General features: G+C 46.1%; 1 protein-coding gene across 1 annotated transcript in view; it reads left to right on the top strand.

Moving 5' to 3' along the window:
- The window catches only part of LOC146811840 (mitogen-activated protein kinase 1-like), a 316827-nt gene that overhangs the window by 206530 nt on the left and 89111 nt on the right, over positions 1-21186 (top strand). Inside the window, exons 5-6 of the mRNA XM_085618832.1 lie at positions 2031-2145; positions 2599-2730. Of these exons, the coding sequence (XP_085474958.1) occupies positions 2031-2145; positions 2599-2730 (247 nt within the window). The remainder of the gene's footprint in view (positions 1-2030; positions 2146-2598; positions 2731-21186) is intronic.

Below are 21186 nucleotides of genomic sequence, written 5' to 3'. Positions count from 1 at the left end.
AACAATAGTCACCTTCTGTGGATTCCAACATTTCAGAAGTCTCATTGTGGAGGCAACCCCTTTACTGTACGCACGGCAACATTGCTGACAGTCTTCCTTTACAGTTACGGTTAATTGACTCCATCAGCCTTTTAAAGGCAACTTAAAACTTGGCTATTTGACTCTGTTTAGTTTCTTGTTACTTTGGCCTGCCTTTACTGTCTGCTAGAGTGCTGGGACGCTACCTTTGAACCAGCTGTGGGCTTTAACAAGTGTCATTTGATTGATTCATTGAAGATCATTTATTGTTGTGTTTCAGTACTTAAGGAGAGTATCGCTTTTCTCAGCAATAAAGTCAAGTTTTCCTTCAACATTTTTGCAAACCATTGATATCACTGGTCAGTTATATTTAAAACAAAAATCCATTAATGGCTCTGTGTCATCCTACATTATTGATTTGGGAATCGGTGGGACAAGTTGATTGTCTTACAGGACATGTAGATTTGTGTTGCATTTTGTCCCATGGACAAGTAGATTATTTTAAAATTTCCACACCCCTGAACATTGACTGTTTTTCTATGAAATGTTTCCAAGTGTGGAGTTTAAAAACCTAAAGACATTTTTAAAATTGTACTTTAAAAAAAAATATTTTACATACCTGTTTACAGGAAATGTCCCAGAGTAGTATCCAGGTATACTACTCTGAATAAGAAAAGTAATCCAAAAGTAACTTACCTGTAATCTTATTGAAAATCCCAATTAAAGTATATGTGCTCTATTCTGACAAGCATTTCATTATCACTAACACTACTGTAATCAAATCAAAGTACATTTACAATTGCAATCCAAACTGTGTTACAATCTGTATATTTACTGCAAAGTACTGATCACTTACCTGTGCCAGGCTTGCTTGGTTTTAGGAAAGAAAATAAAATAATATTTTTGATACACAAACAGTTGGTCTGAAGTTCAGTCTTTGAGTGTTGGAATTAATTGACTGAGTGTGTACAACAAATGCTTAACACTGTCCTCTGATACTGCCTTAGTGCTCGACCACACTACCACAAATAGAGTGAGGCGCTATCTAACTTTACCACTGCCTAGGGTATATACAGACCCACCTTCCTACAATAGTCTCTGTAAAGCATTTCATATATTAGAAACTATGCTAGCATTGTAAATGAAGGTGCAGGAAAGAGAACTGGGTGCGTACACAAATTCACATCTAATCACACCTTTCACTTTGCAATGCAAACCAATCTTTTTATTGGACTGGAGGAAGATGATGTGAGACTCCAGCGTTCGTCGTCTGCCTGATAAATACATGGTTGCTTAAAGCAGCTCAATCTGTTATCTTAAATGTCGTTTGTTATAACTAATGCTCCCAGTTTTCTGTTTTTACTGATTTTTAAGCATAAACTAAAATGGAAAGCACTTGACTGTTTGGTAAAATAATGTAATTTTTGTTTTTTACCGCTCAACTCCCAAGTTTTAGTCGAATAGCTGAGCAGATTGACAGTCAGGGAATTAAAAAAGAATTGGATTTCATAATGGGACTTAAATACCTGCAGATATGCACAGTGCTAATTTCACAATTCTGACCTATTCAGATAAGTATTGTATTTTATATGACTGCATAGCACACTCAAACCCAATATATATTGAGGTTTGGGTGTACATTTTGTGGCTTAATTAGGTTTTACTCTAATTGTTGCAAATTCATGTTTTCACGGACCACAAATAAATAACAGTAAGGTGTAAAAATTAAAGGTGGCACAATGCAGATGGAAATGAATATCGTAAAACTTGGAGCTCTAGTTATGTTTTGTTGTTGATGCATACTCTGCTAATGGAAGCTGTCAATTGAGTACACAATGTAATGTTTTCTTTGTTACTTTACATAGGCAGGATGTTTCCTATTTTTCCCCAATACCCATCACCATTTCCCTATTGGGTTTTAATGTTGCTTGTTTCATGGTTTGCAGTGCATAGGATTTTTTTGTAATGTTTACTTGTACCCACACCATTTCACAGCATTTTCTCCTTCTCAGGGTTACACCAAATCCATTGACATTTGGTCGGTGGGTTGTATCCTGGCAGAGATGCTTTCCAACCGCCCTATATTCCCTGGGAAGCACTACCTGGACCAGCTGAACCACATCCTTGGTAAGACAGTGTCTGGAGAGGAATTCAGCAAGTTTAACCAATTATATAGCCTGTCGTGGTTACTGCCTGTAAGAATAGCTCTCCCCAGAGACTAAGTTGGCAAATCCTACCATGCATTTGTGGTTAAGAGGCTCACTGTACAGTCATCTTTGTTAATCGCTCATCTAAGGATGTGAGAATAGATTTCGTCTGCTTCTAAAAATGTGTAAGATGGTTCCATGCAAATTACTAAAAATAGACATCTGTAGGATGGAGACCATTTTAATTGCTTCCTCTAGGCCAGTGTAAATCCGATCTCTAGTTGGAAAAATGTTGTCTATTGCTCTAGAACAGAATTCATGACTGTATTTCTTTAGTAAGCTGTCTGTCATAGGACAACACAGGTAGGCAGGTTGTGATAATGGGTACTCTGTTGACAGCCCCAATCTTCTTTTTTTTTTCTTCTTCTTGCAGGGATCCTGGGTTCACCTTCACAGGATGACCTGAACTGCATTATCAACCTCAAAGCACGGAATTACCTGCAGTCACTGCCTCAGAAGTCCAAAGTGCCCTGGAGCAGGCTCTTCCCGAAGGCAGATGCCAAAGGTAGGGGACTCTGTATCATGCCTGCTATGGTATTGTAGAATTACATATTTAGTGTGTTTATACACCACTGTTGTATCTAACCCTTGTCTGTTAACAACTGTTGGAATTGTCACCAGCTGATTGAATTATCAAATGTCTTTCTGTGCATCGATAGTGCACGTAGTTATTCCAGGACATCTAGAGTCCATGCCCTTGTGGCCTTACCTCCGTGGCCTAAACCCAAATAAGGATTAATTGTAAATGAATTGTTTATTTTAATTATTGTGGTCAATGTTTGATAGAGAAGCAGGGATTATAATAGCTTTCCTCCTTTTCACCACGCCCTGCATTTTGAGCTTGCCCCTTTTCCTCATCCAGGTGCTCATTGAGTTCTAGCATTTCTATCCTGCATAATCCCACCAATGTGGCTCTGAATCAAATGTTGATCCCTTGATGATTATTTCCAGGAAGTGTCCAATGGAGACTCCTCAGATTGTGGTTGGGTCAGAGAGTGTTGGATATGTTGAGGTCCTGGTCAGTGGTTGATGGTGGCTCTGCTTTGATTCACTTTGGCTGTTCTTGAAGAGTTGCAGAAGGCAAGAGTCTGCTGCTGAGCTACCTTGGGCCACTGCATTCGAGTTTTTTTTAAAGCGGTTCTCAGTGAGACGATTGAAGGTAGGCAGTCTTGGGCGCAGGCTAGAGTGATTTCTTGAGTGTCGGTGACTTATCTTGGGAGACTTGGGCTTTCAAGATTAGTTGGCCTGCCAGTGTTTCAGGTCTAGTGAATGGCTGTTCCAGTAGAGGTTCCTTCTGGGTTTTGGAATGTGGTGACAACTTCCATTTACTTGATGGGCAGATTGCTTCAGGGATGGATGTGATTTAATGAAGTCTTCATTAACTTTCTTGTTATTGGCTTTTATATTCTATGAACATTTTGTTTCATGGCCTTTGAAAACCCCTGTTTTTCCTTTAACTGCCTTAAAATATTTAGAGAACCAGGCAGCCTTGAGTCAGCTGTTGTAGAAGAGTGAGTTCTTGAGAGGGATCAATGTGTCACAGGCGAGAGTTGACCAGAGGTACAACTGTCATCACAAGGCTATTTGACTGATAATATATTAGTAGCCAAGAGAATGAGTATGCTGGTCTGATATAAAATCACTTTAGTGACTTCAGTTATCATTGTATTTGAAATGTCTTTTTAAATGTCTATTGCTGATATTAATTTCTACTAATTATTGTCACAAAAAGTATTCTAGTGTTTTTTTAGTAATTACTCCTCTGGTAATGATTCTTGTATGCTCCTCACTGATGCAAATTTTTATACATTGGTATTCATCTGCCTCCTTGCTGCTACCTCTGTATCCATTACTGTTGCACTGTCACTTTATTTGTTGCTAAATTAGCTTTCTTTCCTTGTTATTTTATTAATCGTATATCAAGACATCTGTGTTTATATTTAAAAAAAATATTTGGCTGCTATTTTTTAACATGTGCGGACTATAATATAGTTTGTCTTTTTTTCTTATTATTGTTTGTAACTTTTATGGTCTGTCCTCGGAAGACCGAATGAAGACGACTTGACTGATAATATGCAAGTTGTGAACAAATAGTTTGAGGTCGATCTTTGTCCATTGTCTAATGAGGGTCTTTGTGATTGTTATATTATAAGCAGTCGGAAGGCTGAAGGTGATGGCCAGGAGATCACTCTAGTTGGTGGGGTGGTTTACGGTAGCATTCATGTGTTGTGGAGAGGTGAAGGTTGCATATAGTGTGCCTGGCTCAGTCGATGGGGTCAGGGGCAAGTAACATGGGGATTTGGGGATTCCTGGTTAATTTGGAAGGATATCGAATGTGTGGTAGGTCTGCTTTATTGACTCAATTGTTGAGATCCTACAGAATGCCTTGGCAGGTGTGGTTGAGGGTGATGTCCATAATAAAGTCGAGAGCAGTTTCTGAGAAGACCAATCATGCTGCTGGTATCTGTCAGTCAACAAAGATGATGTGGAGCATAGGAGAACGAGAGCATCTGATGATTATGGATTCACTCTGACTGACTGAAAAGACTAGGAAGCTGGTGGATGTATAGTGTTTTTAAAGACTAAGTTCTTCACGGGTTTTCCGAATAGTTTGCTTTCATATCTAATTTGGTAGCCTGGTAAGATTAATTTTTGAAGCCTTGGTGGGGGTATTGTTCTCTTCACCGTACCAGTTTTCGTTTCTTAAAATGTGGTCTAAAATGGAGCCTGTGACTAAGTATTGTAATTGCTAAGGCGGTTCATGTTCCTGAGTCTGAATTTGATGAAAATGTAGGATGGTGAGTGGGGGAACGTGAGGAGCATGTGGAGGGCAGAGTACTAATGACTGTGGCAGAGGCATTGAAGGGGCAGATAAGGGGCTCAATGTTTGACTCCAGGTGGTATGTGTATGGGATAAGAGGGTGGTGTGAGGGATGAAGAGAAATGATGTTAGAAGATAGAGATGCTGCAAAGAGGACTGGGAAGTAACGGGGATGCTGTGAGGGTGATGTGGGTAGAGAATGAGTGCTCTCATGTGGAAGATGGGTAAGAGAGAATCTCGTTTTCTTTTCAGGTCTTACGGAACAGTGTTTGGATTAGTGGAGGTGAAAAGTGGTATTGAGATGGAGAGATTTGAAGGCAGAGCTATGATGATGAGTGGGTTGATAGATTTGTGTGTGATGAGCATAGGGGAGGGTGCAGGGTGAGGAGCCGTGGTGAGGGGAAAGAAATGTGGAGCTGAAGGGACATGGTAGAGGGATTAGCTGGTTAGAAAAGCAAGGGAAAGAGTGTGGCAAGCTGGAGTGGTATGGAATGTAAAGGGGGGAAAAGGAGGTTCAGTGAAAGCAGCAGATGAAAGATGAAACGGATAGGTTGAGGAGAGCTAGGAAGAAAGCAAAGCTGGCGGTGAGTGAGGAATAGAAAGAGTGGGAACGATATCTCATGGTAGCCAGAGTGCAAGCAGTAGGAGTGAGAGATATTCTTTGTCTGTATAGTCTTTCTGTGGCACACTACGTATTTGGTTTTCTAACCAATTTGTATCCTTCTCTTCAAACGTTTTGGCATGCCACCCACATTATCTTGCCTGGTTTAGCAAGTGAAAATAAATGCAGTAAAGGCAGTGTGCTACAGGCAGTGTGCTACATCGCAGTCTGTCATGGTGCACTCCAAAATGAGTTCTATAATTCTCTTTATATGAAAACATTCAATAATTATTTGCTTCTAAGAGTTAGTTAACATATTTTTTTAATAGCACAAGTCATGAAATGTATGCTGTGTAATCCATAATCAAGTTGTGCACAAGTTACACTACAGAACCAATCTGAAGTGCATTTTGAGCAAGTGAGTGTTCTTAGAAAGCTGCAAGCGGCTAAAAAGCTAACACAATAACATACGTTTAAGCCTTTTTTTCCTCCTTGCAAACAACTTAAAATGCTCTACACAATCTAACCTCCTGTGCAGAGTCCCCTATAGAGACCGCAATAATCTAATCTTTTCAGGTTTTAGTAGACAGTGTTGTGCTTTCCTTGGCGCCATTTGCTAATGTCTTTTGCGCACATCATCTATATTCTACCTGCACAGCCCAGTGGAATGACCGGTGAAAATTAACAAACAATCCAAGGAGATTGTGCAGTCCAGCAGTCCAGAACATTTATGTATCTTGCCCACTGACTCAACTAGTCATCAACAAGTTCATAATGTCAAGAATGACTTTCATACTAATTGCACCACATTTGGTACATCAAACCAGGTATTCCTCATCTAATCAATATTGCATAGTGGAAAATCAAACATTACCACACTTCATGGCAATGCAGAACCCAGAGCTTAGAGTGTTTTAAAAAATAAATGAAGTGCCAGGGCCCACTCCAGGAGGTAATTGCAGTGTGTGACTCCTGTTGCCAATGACAGTACCAACACAACTACTAACCATCACACTCCTACCAGTGTGACAATTCAGGCTATTCCAGGCCCCCAATGCTATAAGAATGGTGTGTGCAGCAGGTATTAATCATTTTTTACTGTATATTGACTGAATAAACAACTGTTGTCGGACTAATCTCTAAATTGGATATACAGCACCACCATGTGGCAGACTGTCACAAGTTCTGGTGTTGACAATGAAGTGCGGGTGCTGAGCACCGGAAACCACTGGCCCAAATAAGGCACTTGCAGAACAGCAATGCGTGGCACCAAGAACTCAAAAGCCTGCACTTCGCAGTGTATCTCCTGATTTTGGAGAGGTTGGTAACTTCAGCATGTAAATGTATGACTATTGTAAGCGCTAAATAGAGGTAGCTATGTGGCAAAATACAAGGTATATTATCCTGTGGTATGCCAAAAACTGTCCAATTACAAGGATAAAGCATTATATATTCTAGATGTTAAGCTCCTCTGGGAATCACTTAAGAAATAGCCACTTCTGGCTGTAGGAGAAAGCCTGTTTGGACTATACCAAAAACATACATCGGGCTTACAGCCCATCCATGGCTTACTGCTGGTTGGCTTAGTCCCTTTCATTTGCATGCCTTCCTCTTCTTGTGTTTGCCTCTCCCATGAAGCATAGACTCTTAACCATTTTCTTTCAGCAGTCCAAGAGTGCATGTAATTTCAAGCTCCCTTGCGTCCGATGCTTCTCAGCAAACGCCCACCCCTGTCCACTATGTAGCTCACTCACTCAGTCCCTTCCCGAACCCCCCAAAACTCATCCATTTCGTTTCCCACGCCTTCTCTGGCTTTTTGTGTTTCGTTCCTCCCCCTGGGCCATGCATTGAGTGCATCTCCATTGTCGCCTAGCCCCCTACCCCCATCTCAATTGAACTCACCCTTCAAACCATAGCTTTGCTCCACACTAAAGGGTATATTGCAACACTTCCAGCCTGCCACCACTGTGCGTCGCATCATGGCTGCTGATTATATTTTGGGCCAATAAAAGCTTCCTAATGACGGAAGGAACATCTTAAGGTAGGCGAAACGTTTCGCTACCAGATTTGCATCTTCAAGTCAAACTGATTTTTACATCTTGTGTCAGGGGTCTTGTGTCAGGGGTGTGGAATTTAATAAAATATCTACTTGTCCATGGGACAGGCTGCTCCATAAATCTACTTGTCCTGCAGCAGCCTCCAAACCCTCCTAGTCCGATCTTTTTTACGCCCATCAGTTGCCAGTGGGTAGCTGGATTCGCCATCACCTCCCCCACTGGCTCAACATCACGTCAGACAGGTGGGTTTAGCAGATAATCCGAAGGGGCTACTCCCTCCCCTTCAAGACTACCCCACCATCCATGCCACCTCCATTCCATCGCATGTTGGAGGATTACCTGGCCCTTCTCCAACAGGAAGTCACGGCTCTCTTGGCCAAGGGAGCCATTGAGCGCGTTCCTGCCCCAGAAGTCAGCCGTGGTTGTTATTCCCACTACTTTCTGGTGCCCAAGAAGGACACGGGCCTGCGTCCTATCTTGAATCTCAGGGACGTCAACCGCTTCCTCCGGAATGAGCAGTTCAAGATGTTGACACTGGCTCAGGTCCTATCTGCTCTCGACTCTGGAGACTGGATGGTAGCGTTGGACTTGCATGACGCTTATTTTCACATCCCTGCCCTGCCGGCCCACAGGCGTTACCTGCGGTTCACGGTAGGCCACGAGCCCTTTCAGTTTACCATGCTCCCCTTTAACCTTACCAGCGCCCCTCGGGTGTTCACGAACGTGATGGCGGTGGTCGCAGCTCATCTGCGCAGATCAGGGGTTCCAGTCTTCCCCCATCTCAACACCTGGCTGTTGAAGGCGGGCTCGCCCCAGGCTGTCGTCATCCACCTCCAGACTACGGCCGACCTCCTGCATTTGCTGGGGTTCACCATCAATGTGCCGAAGTCACACCTGATTCCCTCTCAGATGCTCCTTTTTATCGGAGCGGTTCTGGACACAGCGTAGTTTCCGGCTTATCCTCCCGAGCAGCGAGTCTGGGATATTCGGGCTGTGATTCTGATCTTTCAGCCTCTATCCCAGGTTTCGGTCAGAATGACCCTGAAGCTACCGGGCCTCATGCCCTGCTGGTAGACTATGCCAGGTGGCATATGCGGGCTCTGCAGTGGGACCTGAAGTTCCAGTGGGCACAGCGTCGGGGGATTCTTTCCGATTACGTCCAGATCTCGGAGGGCACTGCACACCTGTTGCAGTGGTGGCTCACTAATCGAGATTGGGTGAACACAGATCCCTCTCCCTTCCGCAACCAGAGTTCACAGTGGTGACAGAGGCATCACTGCCACATGGGAGAGGCGAAGATCAGAGGCCTCTGGTCTCCAGCGGAGTCTGGGCTCCATATCAACCTTTTGTAGCTTCGGGCGATTCGTCTTGCACTAAAAACATTCCTTCCCTCTGTCTGGGGAAGAGAGGTGCAGGTGTTCCGACTACACCACCGCCTTGTGGTACTGCAACAAACAGGGCGGGGAGGGGTCATGGACCCTATGTCAAGAGGCTCTCTCCTCTGGGCATGGCTGGAACATCAGGGCACATCTCTGGTGGTTCAACACCTGGCAGGTTCTCTGAACACCAGGGCCGACTAACTCAGCCGCAGTTGCATGATGGATCAGGAATGGCGTCTTCACTCTGAGGTGGTGCAAGGTCTTTCAGCAGTGGCGACTTCCCTGGTTAGATCTTTTTGCCATCGAAGAGAACGCGCAGGGTCAGCAGTTTGCACATTTAAATTTCCAAGGCGGCACTCGCTAGGCAACGCTTTTGGTCGCGAGTGGAGTTGCGGTCTTCTATATGCCTTTCCGCCTATATCACTTCTGCGCAGAGTGCTGAAGAAGATCAAGCGCGACCGGGCCCAAGTCATCCTTGTGGCTCCGGATTGGGCGAGAAGAGTCTGGTATCCTGAGCTGTTACACGTGGCCATCGATCCTCCGATCAGACTGCCTCTTCGGGAGGATCTTCTGTCGCAGCAGCAGGGGACAGTCCTCCACCGAACCTGTCCAGCCTCCACCTCCTTGCGTGGTGATTGAGCGGCGGCAGTTGACAGCTTTCGACCTTCCTCCTGAACTCTGTTATCTTAGCAGCCAGGTTCCCTCCACTAAAATGGTATACGCCTGTAGATGGAACAAATTTGTCGCATGGTGCACAGCAAAGGATGTCGATCCCCTTTCTGCGGTTTTCCTCTTTATTCTTTCTTTGGCCCAGAAGGACTCTGCTCCGGGCACTCTCAAAGGCTATCTTTCGGCCATTTCGGCCTTCCTTCGGCTGCCTGACCAGCCTTCTCTTTTCAAGTCCCCTATTGTAAATTGCTTCCTTAAGAGCATTACTCACTTGTTTCCTCCTACTCTTGCAGTGATGCCCCAGTGGGACTTGAACCTGGTTCTTACTTATTTGATGTGTGCTCCTTTCAAGCTGCTACATAACTGTCCTCTCTGTTAACCATCAAAACTGCCTTTCTGGTTGCCATCACCTCTGCTCGCAGGGTGAGTGAGCTACAGGCTCATTCTTCTAAGCCTCCTTTCCTGGCTGTTCATCCGTACAAGGTTGTCCTCCACACTATGCCTTCTTTCCTTCCCTAAGTGCTTACCTCTTTCCATATAGGACAGACCATCACTTTGCCCACATTCTTTCCCCCTCTGCATCCTTCTAAAGAAGAGAGGCTCCACCGTCTGGATCCAAAACGTACGCTTTCTTTTTTTCTGGATCGCACAAAACAATTCGGGGTGGATGATCAGCTCTTTGTAGGTTGTGTGAGCGCCAAGAAAGGTTAGGCCGTGCAAAAGCGAACCATCTCCCGATGGTCGTTCTTTGCATCAAAATCTCTTACTGCTTTGCGAAAAGGGAACCTCCAGTTGGGTTGCGTGCCCATTCCAGCAGGGCGACGGCAGCCACTACTGCTTTCGGACGTAGAGTCCCCCTTCTTGACATCTGCCAGGCAGGTACGTGGGCTTTACTGCACATGTTTACCAAACACTATTGCCTGGACAGCCAAGTCCGTAGGGACGGCATCTTCGGCCGTTCAGTTCTCAAGGACTTTCTGGTGTGGACTTGGTTCGCAGACCCACCACCGGGGTTGGTATTGCTGGGGTAACAATTCTAAGGTGAGAAATCTATAACTGTATTTCAGATGAACAAGTTACTTACCTTCGGTAACTATATGTTCGAGGCATATGAGCTGCAGATCACACACTATGCATAGATCGCCATCTGGTGTTGGCCCGGAAGTTTGCACTTGTTTTTGTCTTGGAAATGTCTTTGGAAGTAACGAGATAGGTGACTCCTCCTTTGGATGATAGTGCGTATGGGCATCGGCTCCATCTTCAGATTGTTTTTTTTCCGCCATCGGGCTAGGATGTGTTTATCGCGCTCCAGTTCGGTGCCGTTACCAATCCAACTTTCGACGCGCAATCCTCACCCTTTCTCCGGTATTGTCTCTCGCGATCCCTAGTCGTCGCACATCTCTTCAATTTTGAAGTCCTCGATTCCGGTCATCGACGAAGGCCTTTGGGCCTACTTAGGCCATTCCATCTGGCTAATGGAAAGGACTCCTTATAAGAAGTGTCCTCAATGTGGGTCGAAGTTTCCATACACAGACCTTCATGCGGTGTGTAACCTCTGCCTCTCACCAGAGCACGAGGCCAAAGACTGTCAAGCTTGTGCCTCTTTCCGCTCCAAAAAGACCATTCGGGATCGTCGAGCTCGAAGAACAATGGCTCTCTTGTCGGCACCCATTCCCGATGACATCTTCCAGGAGGGCGTTGATGTACCAGAACAGGAGCAAATCGAAGAAGGGCCTGTCAGCGCCTCCGAAGCAGATGACTCCGACCTCGAGGACATCACTCCTGGACAGAGAGTCGCAAGTAGTGACGTCGACCCCGACCCACTTTCCTCCCCCGCACCCAAAAAGGCTTCGGTGACACCTTCACCTCGGGGCCCAGGTGTACACCAAAACAATACTTTTCATGCCCCGCCCTCAGGCCCGGCAAAGAAGTCTACAACGAAGCCTTCAGGCCACTCGGGCTCGAGTCAGCCTGCCATCGGTGCCCAAACTCGAGCCACAGCACCGAAAAAGAGACCTTCCTCCATATCAGTGCCTTACTGCTGCCTCCACATCCACGCTCTCGGCACCCAAAACTACCGGCACAGACTCCTCGACTCCGAAGAAGCAGTTGGAACCGAGTAAAAAGACTCTACCGAAGACTTCACATTCGCAAGCTTCGGAACCGAAAACACCATCGGAACCTAGGAAAACATCGGAACCAAAAAAAGCATCCGAAAGGAAAAAACAACCGGTTCCGCAAACTCCTACAGAGACTAAAAAAGCTCACGCTTCAAAGACTAAGGAGCACAAGTCCACGTTAGAATCTGTGCCACGCAAGTCTGCGGAACTGAAAAAATCGGATCCCAAACATCAGCCTCCAACAAAAAAGCTTTTTAAACCAGATCCCACCTAAAAAACTCTTCTAAAAGACCCAAAGACTGGCCAACTGACTATCTGTTCCAAGAGAGACCACTGGACACGTCTCCACCGGCTCCACCACCTAAGAAAAGAGACACTGCAACATCGCATCTCAGAGTCCCTTCTCCACCTCCCTGACCACACCACTCTCTTACACCATCTCCTCCACCAGTGGACGATGATGACCCCTCTGACACCGGGGAGGGGGCGGACGACGAACCACTAGGGGACACTAGTCCACCTTATACCCCAGACCCCTGGGATGATTACAACACACCAGATGTCCCTAAAAAACCACAGGACGACATCTACCCCTCTAGACCTTCCCCTCCAGAGGATACCATAGGTTTCACCCAGCTCGTTCACAGAGCTGCACAATACCACAGAGTTGCATTACACACAGAGGATGGAAGAGGATTTCTTAATGGACACCTTTGACACTTCACAAAAGTCCACCTCTGTCCTCCCCATGTTAAAAGGGGTCATCAAACATGCACCTGAGGTGTTCAAAGATCCTGTTAGGGCTAGGGTTATAAACCCCAAGATAGAGAAAAAATATAAAGCTGCTCCAGCAGACCCTATTTAAATTAAAGGCCAGATACCCTTGGACTCCTTAGTGGTCTCCAATGCCAGAAAATGGCTAACTCGCAAACCTCAGGTGACGCTCCACCGCCCGACAAGGAGTCAAAACTCTTGGGACGCCTCTGGTAAACGTACGGTGTCGCAAGCGGCTAATATATGGCGCATCGCCAATACTCTGGCTCTGTTAGCCAGATACAATAGACCACACTATGATGAGTTAGAGTCCCTATTGCAACACCTCCCTGAAAAATATAAAACTAAGGCCAACGACCTCATACAGGAGGGCAGACACCGCCTCCAGGGCCATCAACACAAGTGTCCTCCTGCATAGGCATGCATGGCTACGCATTTCAGGGTTTAAACAGACTTCCATTCTCAACCAACCATTTGACCAGGAGCATCTATTTGGGCCTGCCGTGGACTCCTCTCTCAAAGATGAAAAAAGATACAGACACGGCTAAATCAGTGGGAGCTTGGCAATCACAGACGTCCCTTTAGTCGCTCCTCTTACAGAGGCATCACAAGAGGCTACTCCTCTGACAATCCCTCCACATCCTATAAAACTCCCACCCAGACCACATTCACCAGAGGCTACAGAGGCAATAATAACAAGGGTAGAGGCAACAAAAACAATACCCGCTCCGCCTCCACCCCTACCCAATGACTTCCCTCCACTCCCCCCAGACCAATCCACTACATTTCCTACCTGTCTGGAACAACATCACCACAGACAGGTGGGTGAGACAAATCATTCAATCAGGTTACTGTCTAGAACTCACTTCAACCCCCCTAAACATACCACCCACACAGCGCCCAATGTCATCGGAACATTTATCGCTGCTAAAGCAGGAGGTAACCTCCCTCCTGCACAAACCTGCAATAGACAATGCAATAATAACTTCCTAGGCAATTTATGTATCTAGTATAATGGTATCTAAGGCGTATCCAAATAGTGTAGCCAAAACAATACTTAAAAATTCCACAATAATTTTTATTGTTAATGTAATTCTCACGGCATCAGAGTTTTGTTTAAAAATAATTCAACAATACATTTATACACAATATAAACATTCAATATAGTGATATTCTTCAAATTACAATAATTGAACAAAATAAAAACATGTGAGTGGCCATATAATTATCTTCTACGCACGTTTCGGCGAAAAGTACGCCTTCGTCAGGAAAAGCCACAATTCTTAAAATCGCAGCCTCACAGGCAGATAAGAGGTGGAGTAATTATCGAGAAAGAATGCAAGGACCTGGTATTAAATGCGGTTCCCCTGAAGGTAAGATGTCACAATAGGTTGGTAAAAGTACGAAGGTTTGACCGGAGAATACAGTGGAACCTGTTCTGTTGTATACGTAGGCTTAAGATGTAAAAGCCAGACTCTCCTTGTCTTATAAAATCGATAATAGTGCGTAGACTGAAGATATTCTCTATCCAGGGAGTAATTCTTTTTATGTAGTTGTATAGGGAGTTTTCAGCATTCGATATTTGGTGAGATGCCGTTTGGATGACGGACGTCTTAATTGTGGGACAAATTTCCTGGGGGGGCAAAAAGAAGGACATGGATAGCTGCAATAGAACCAGCCCCCCTGCAACAGCAAAACACAGGGGTTTACTCCCTGTACTTCCTCATTCTCAAGAAGGACGGCTCTCTAAGACCTCTAAGGCCCGCCCCCATTACCCCGGAAGAGGTCATTGGTCTAGTGCTAACCTTCCGGTCCCCATTTAAAGAACGCTGGCGCGAACGCGCAGCGTGTGGTGACTATAGCAGTGTTCAGCTAGTCAAGTTACGGGCTGCGACAGTGCTCCCTTGGCTCCATTCTTTTAGAAATTATACGTATTACGGAAAGCTTTTAACTTTGTGATGCCTGTGTATTGTTAACATTTTAAAATATCATCATTCTTTATTTTAACGTGGTTTTTACTCTGATTACCTTCTCGGAGCCGGAGCACGTCTCCCGGTTCCATTGTGTGGGTGTGCGCTGTCCGTCCGTGCGAGCGGGCCCGCCCCCATTACCCCGGAAGAGGTCATTGGTCTAGTGCTAACCTTCCGGTCCCCATTTAAAGAACGCTGGTGCGAACGCGCACAGCGGGCGCGCCGAAGGCGCGCCAAAGGCAAGCCCGTCTGCGCCCGTCCGCGCCAGGACCGTGCCAGTGACAGCACTCCCCCCCCCCCCCCCCCCCCCCCCCCTTCCCTATCCCCTATCCCATACGATATACTCGCTAGCGTTACGGGTGAAGAATAAGGTAGACTGTACCTCTGCTTTAAACCAAAATTACCTAAACAGTTACCTCTGCCCCGGATGCGGTTTTACCGCTGTTAGAGAGATTAAGAGCCATGAAGCTGGAGTTACCCATCCCCCATGTACGTTGCCTGGGATGGGTTTCTCTGTTGAGCCAAGTGACACTCAGAGGCGACCTCTCAATCATGAATTGGGGGTAAGTCTAAATAATCATTTGGTCTGTATCCTTGTGAATGCTCGCTCTGTGGTCAAACACAAACACGAACTTGAACTGTTCTTGACCGAACATTCTCCGGATATGACCTTCATTACGGAAACATGAACCAACACAGCTTCCTGCCCAGACTGGAACATAGCTCTACCATCTGGTTATGCATTTCTCTGTCTTGATAGAAAGGCGGGCAGAGGAGGGGGCTTAGCGATCATTCATAAGGACCAATTAAAAGTCCAGGTCAGGGCGATTGAAAATATGCATGCTGAAGCATTACAATTCAGCATATCCTTAAAAAATTCTAACATTACCCACGGGTTACTGGTGTATAGACCCCCTGGGCCTAGAGCCAGTTTTCTTGAGGCCCTCCAGGTGCATCTAGAGTCTTGTACAGAATTCACGGCCTATACGATTCTTGGAGACTTCAACCTCCATTTGGAGGATGAGAGTAACTCAGATTCTGCAAAACTACTGGACACTATGGAGGCATATGGACTATCTCAACTGGTGACAGCCCCAACTCATGTTGCGGGGCACACCCTGGATGGTCTCTTTTCCAGCCACCCAGATTTGGTATTTCATGGGGTTGTATCTCTCCCATGGACCGATCACAGGGCAGTGTTCTTTATGATTGGCCTAAATTTAAGAGTAAGAAGTGATCCTCAAAAACCCACCAAGATCTTTTTCAGGAGATGGGGTAAGGTCACTAAAGTGTCTCTGATGGAGGCACTGGGATACCCCTCCCCTATCCTGGAGGAAAACAATGATACTGCGGTCACCCAATTTACCAAATGGTTTGGGGACGCCATCAATCAGGTTGCCCCTCTTCAGTCAGCTACCCAGAACAGGCGCCCGCCGGGCTCCCCCTGGTATGGCCCGGAGCTGAAAGTACTGAAGGTAGAGTGTAGGCGGCAGGAACGGTTATGGAGGACGGACTACACCAGGAGCCATAAGTTAGCCTACAACCAGGCCCTGCACAATTATAAGCTGGCCATCAGGAAATCCAAGCAAGATTATTTCTCCCGCAAAATCTCCGAGGCCGGAAACTCCTCTAAAGAACTTTTTAAAACGGTGGCCTTCCTGTCTAGTCCGCAGCAGAACAGCCAGTTTAGCCCGGATCAGTTTTTTTGTGACCAGCTTGCCTCTTTTTTTCACACTAAGGTTACTGCTATCTATGAGGATTTATCAAATACTCTGGGATCCCCTACCCTGGATTATCAGCAGGAGCCGCCTATTTGCAGGCTGACCACTTTCGAACCCTTAACTAATAAGGAGGTTCTGACACTATTAGGCTCCATAAAATCAGGTGCCGCCTCTGACCCATGCCCTCCGCACATTTTTCATCTGGTGGCGGATAGGATAGTGCCATGTCTTACAATCCTAATTAATCAGGTACTAGCATCAGGTACCTTTCCAGCTGCCTGGAAGGCTGCCTGTGTTAAACCCCTCCTCAAAAAGGCCTCCTTGGACCCCTCAGAACCTAAGAACTATCGCCCCATCTCGGGCCTTCCACTGATGGCTAAAGTTGCTGAGAAGGCTATCAATCAACAACTGATGGGGTACCTGGACGGAAACACCCTGCTGGATAGGTCCCAGCACGGTTTTCGGCCTAGGCATTCCACAGAGTCTGCCCTCTTAACTGCAGCTGAAGGGATTCGGGCGACAGTAGACAAAGGGGGGCGAGCTATTCTTGTCCTTCTTGATTTGTCTGCTGCGTTCGATACTGTGAACCATAGGGTGCTGATTCAGCGCCTCCAGGAGATGGGGATTGTAGGCCGAGCCCTGACTCTGCTCTCTTCCTTTCTGGAAAACAGAACCCAACGCTTAAATTGGGCTGGTCTACATTCGGACAGCTTCTCTCTACCTTGTGGTGTTCCCCAGGGTTAAGCCCTTTCCCCCTCCTTATTTAACATTTATGTTAAACCCCTGGCCAGCTTGGTTAGGAAGCATGGTTTCACGTTGGTGTCCTATGCCGATGACTCACAGCTAGTGATATCGGCTGTTGAGCATCCTGAACAAATAGTGGCCAAATTCCATGCCTGTCTCTCCGATGTGATGTCATGGATGCATCGGAGTTTTTTGAAAATAAACACAGAAAAAACAGAAGTGATGGAGTTTGGGAAGGGGCCATCGGTTTGGAACTCCTTCTGGTGGCCTGTGGCAGCCGGGCAATGCCCCCTTCCAGTCACTAAGGTGAGGAATCTGGGGGTGGTTTTTGATCAAAAGCTGAATGTCAGCCCAGGTCAACAGCCTTACGTCCTCCTGTTTCTTTCTGCTCAAGACTCTGCGGAAGATTCTTCCTTATTTACCTCCGGCATTACAGAAGACTGTGATGGCTGCTCTTTTTATGTCCAGACTGGACTACTGTAATGCCCTGTTTCTCGGCACCGACAAATTTCAGGTCAGAAAGCTTCAATCTTTGCAGAACGCCGCAGTTCGGGTTATTCTTAATCTACCCAGGGGTTGCTCTACCTCTGCAGGAAGGAATTCCCTCCACTGGCTCCCGGTTCAACAGAGAATCGAGTTCAAGGCACTTTGTTTGGTGCATCGGGCTCGTTTTGGCGGGGGCGCAAATGATGGGACTGACCGGTTCATTCCCTATACTCCGCTCCGTGCTCTGCGATCGGCCAACCTTGGTCTTATGTGTATCTCCAGATTCAATCTTGCCAGATGGGGCGGGCGCTCCTTCGCCATCTGTGCAGCAAGACTATGGAACCAATTGCCTGTCGAGTTGCGACTACAACCTAGCTATGTCCTTTTCAGAAAATTTCTCAAGCATCACCTATTCCAGGCTCAGCTGTAATCTACTCTCCTGTAAGTCATTCACACCACAGCGCCAAGACACCACATGGTATTCGAGCGCTTTATAAACCTTTTTATACTTATACTTATAGTACCTCACGCATGACTCCAGATGCGTCCCCTACAGGAATGTCTCGCAAGTCAGTGGAACCAGGCTCATGGCCATCAGACAGATCTGGTGTTGGTGGACGGTCGCACACACCGCTCTGCAGTGGTGGAACACCAAAAACCTTTCCAAAGGGCGACCGTTCATCGAGCCGGTTCCACAGATTGTGCTAGCAGCAGACGCATCGCTCTCTGGCTGGGGAGCTCATCTGTTACATCACACCATGCAGGGCAGGTGGATGCCTCAACAAAAGTTACTCCACATCAATCACCTGGAGTTACTAGCTATCTTCCTAGCCCTGAAGGCATTCCAGAAACAATTATCAGGCAAAGCTGTCCTAGTCCGCACCAACACGACAGCCATGTACTACATACAGAAACAAGGCGGGACACACTCCCTACAGCTCTCTCAACTAGCGCAAAGCATATGGAGATGGGTTATTCCTCAGAACATTTTTCTCCTAGCCCAACATGTCACGGGAGTCCAGAACAACATAACCGATCTTTTAAGTCCTCAGACGCAACAGATTCACGAGTGGGAACTTAATCCGCAAGTTCTTCAGCTATTTTTCCACATATGGGGGCAACCAGAGACAGATCTCTTCGCCACACACAAACGCCAAATGCCCAAGCTTCGCCACCAGATATCCACACCCATTGTCCAAAGGAAATGCGATCTGGATGAATTGGTCAGGCAGATTTGCGTACGCTTTTCCGCCTCTCCCATTCATTCCACTTGTGGCGCGCAAACTACAGCAACACTCACTCTCATCCTAGTTGCTCCAACATGGGCCAGACAACCGTGGTACACCACATTACTGGAACTATCTGTACTCCCGCACCAAAAACTACAACTCTCCCCATGCCTTTTAACCCAGAACCGTGGAGAGATCAAACACCCGGACCCAGCACAGCTCAACCTAGCAATCTAGCTCCTGACGTTTTAGAATTCGGTTACCTTAACCGTCCCCCTGACTGTATGAACATTATCAAGGAAGCTCGACGCCCCACCACTAGAGGCTGCTACGCAGCCAAGTGGAAACGATTTGTCATATATGGTAACAATAACACAATCAATCCTCTAGGTGTGTCTATTGAAGACATATCATAGGTTATCTACTGCATCTCCAAAGGTGTAACTTAGCATACACATGTTACTACCTGTAAGAGGAGTCTCCTATCTCGTGACTTCCAAAGACTTATCCAAGACAAAAACTAGTGCAAACATCCGGGCCCAACACCAGATGGCGATCTATGCATAGTGTGTGGATCTGCAGCTCTACATGCCAAGAACAGATGCATACTGGTAAGTAGCATTTTCCATCTGTAAGAGACATAGGTTACACCTCGCTGCCATAGCAGCCTACTTGCAAAATAGACAACACTTGTCGCTATTCAGGGTACCTGCCATCAAAGCATTTATGGAAGGCCTCAAAAGAATAATTCCCCCCAGGGTACCACCCTCACCTGTGTGGAATTTAAACATAGTTCTCACAAGACTAATGGGTCCTACTTTTGAACCTCTGCACAAATGCGAGCTACAATTTCTAACCTGGAAGGTCGCTTTCCTAGTAGCCATTACTTCACTTAGTCAGTGAGCTACAAGCACTCACTTTCCAAGAACCCTTTTTACAACTCCATCATAACAGTGGTTCTCAGAACCAATTCAAAATTCCTCCCTAAGGTTATTTCTCCCTTCCACCTCAACCAGTCTGTGGAGTTGCCAGTATTCTTCTCGCAATCACAAACAGTCGCAGAAAGAGCTCTTCACACTTTAGATGTAAAAAGAGCACTGCTTTATTAAACTGAAAGAACAAAACATTTTCGCAAAACAACTTTTCGTGTCCTTCTCACCACCACATAAAGGCAACCCCATATCAAAATCTGGGATAGCAAGGTGTATTGTCAAATGCATATAGATTTGCTATCACAAAGCAAAACGTACATTATCAGTTCCCACTAAAGCCCACTCTACCCGAAAAAATAGGGGCTTCAATAAACTTTTTAGGAAACATTCCCTTAGATGACATCTGCAGAGCAGCTACATGGTCTACACCGCACACATTCACAAAGCACTATTGTGTAGATGTGCAAACAAAACAGCAAGCTAGTGTGGGCCAGGCTGTCCTCAAAACATTATTTCAAATGACTGCAGCAGATACTGGTGGTCGCCGCTAGGAGTGGGTGCTGCTATACAATCTATGCATAGTGTGTGACCTGCAGCTCATATGCCTCAAACGGAAAATGCTACTTACCAGTATGCATCTGTTCTTGGCATGTAGAGCTGCAGATCCACACACGCCCACCCGCCTCCCCGGCTACCTTTATCTGTTCCGGTAGTATCTTCTTTAGATACAGAATACATGGGCATCTTATCTGTTTCTCACAAAACTCCATAATTTCCCTGCTGGCGAAAAATAATCTGAAGATGAGCCGATGCCCATGCGCACTATCATCCAAAGGAGGAGTCCCCTATCTCGTGACTTCCAAAGACTTTTCCAAGACAAAAACAAGTGCAAACATCCGGGCCCAACACCAGATGGCGATCTATGCATAGTGTGTGGATCTGCAGCTCTACATGCCAAGAACAGATGCATACTGGTAAGTAGCATTTTCCATCTGTAAGAGACATAGGTTAGTTATGGATTCCTCACCGCCCCACCCATTTTCCCCATTCTGCGAACTGATTTCTAGGGTAAGGTACTCCCTTTCAGGGTCCTAGTTTTTGTGCACCAGTGGTCCGTGTCTTGCATAGCTCTGCGCTTCTAGCATGGAATGTCATGTGAAGAACTGGAGTCAGCGCGCGAGGGCGGCGTCTTAAGTAGATACTGCAACGTCATTCCGGCGACCACGATGCCAACGGCTAACGTGGAGTTGGCAGACGCAACCTATTGACGCGCAGAGGTACTGCTGAGGAAAAAATTCTCCAGATCCAGTCTGATGCCTGGGGGTAATTCTAAGGTGGGGAATCCATAACTAACCAATGTGTATTACAGATATATCGCTACCGAAGGTAAGTAACTTGTTCATTTGAACTCAAACAGATACCCAAATGGATCTAGCAGTTTGATAATTTTTTTTATAT

Source organism: Triturus cristatus, chromosome 7 (genome assembly GCF_964204655.1).
Source record: "Triturus cristatus chromosome 7, aTriCri1.1, whole genome shotgun sequence".
Lineage (NCBI taxonomy): Eukaryota > Metazoa > Chordata > Amphibia > Caudata > Salamandridae > Triturus > Triturus cristatus.
This window is presented reverse-complemented; position numbering and strand designations above follow the sequence as displayed.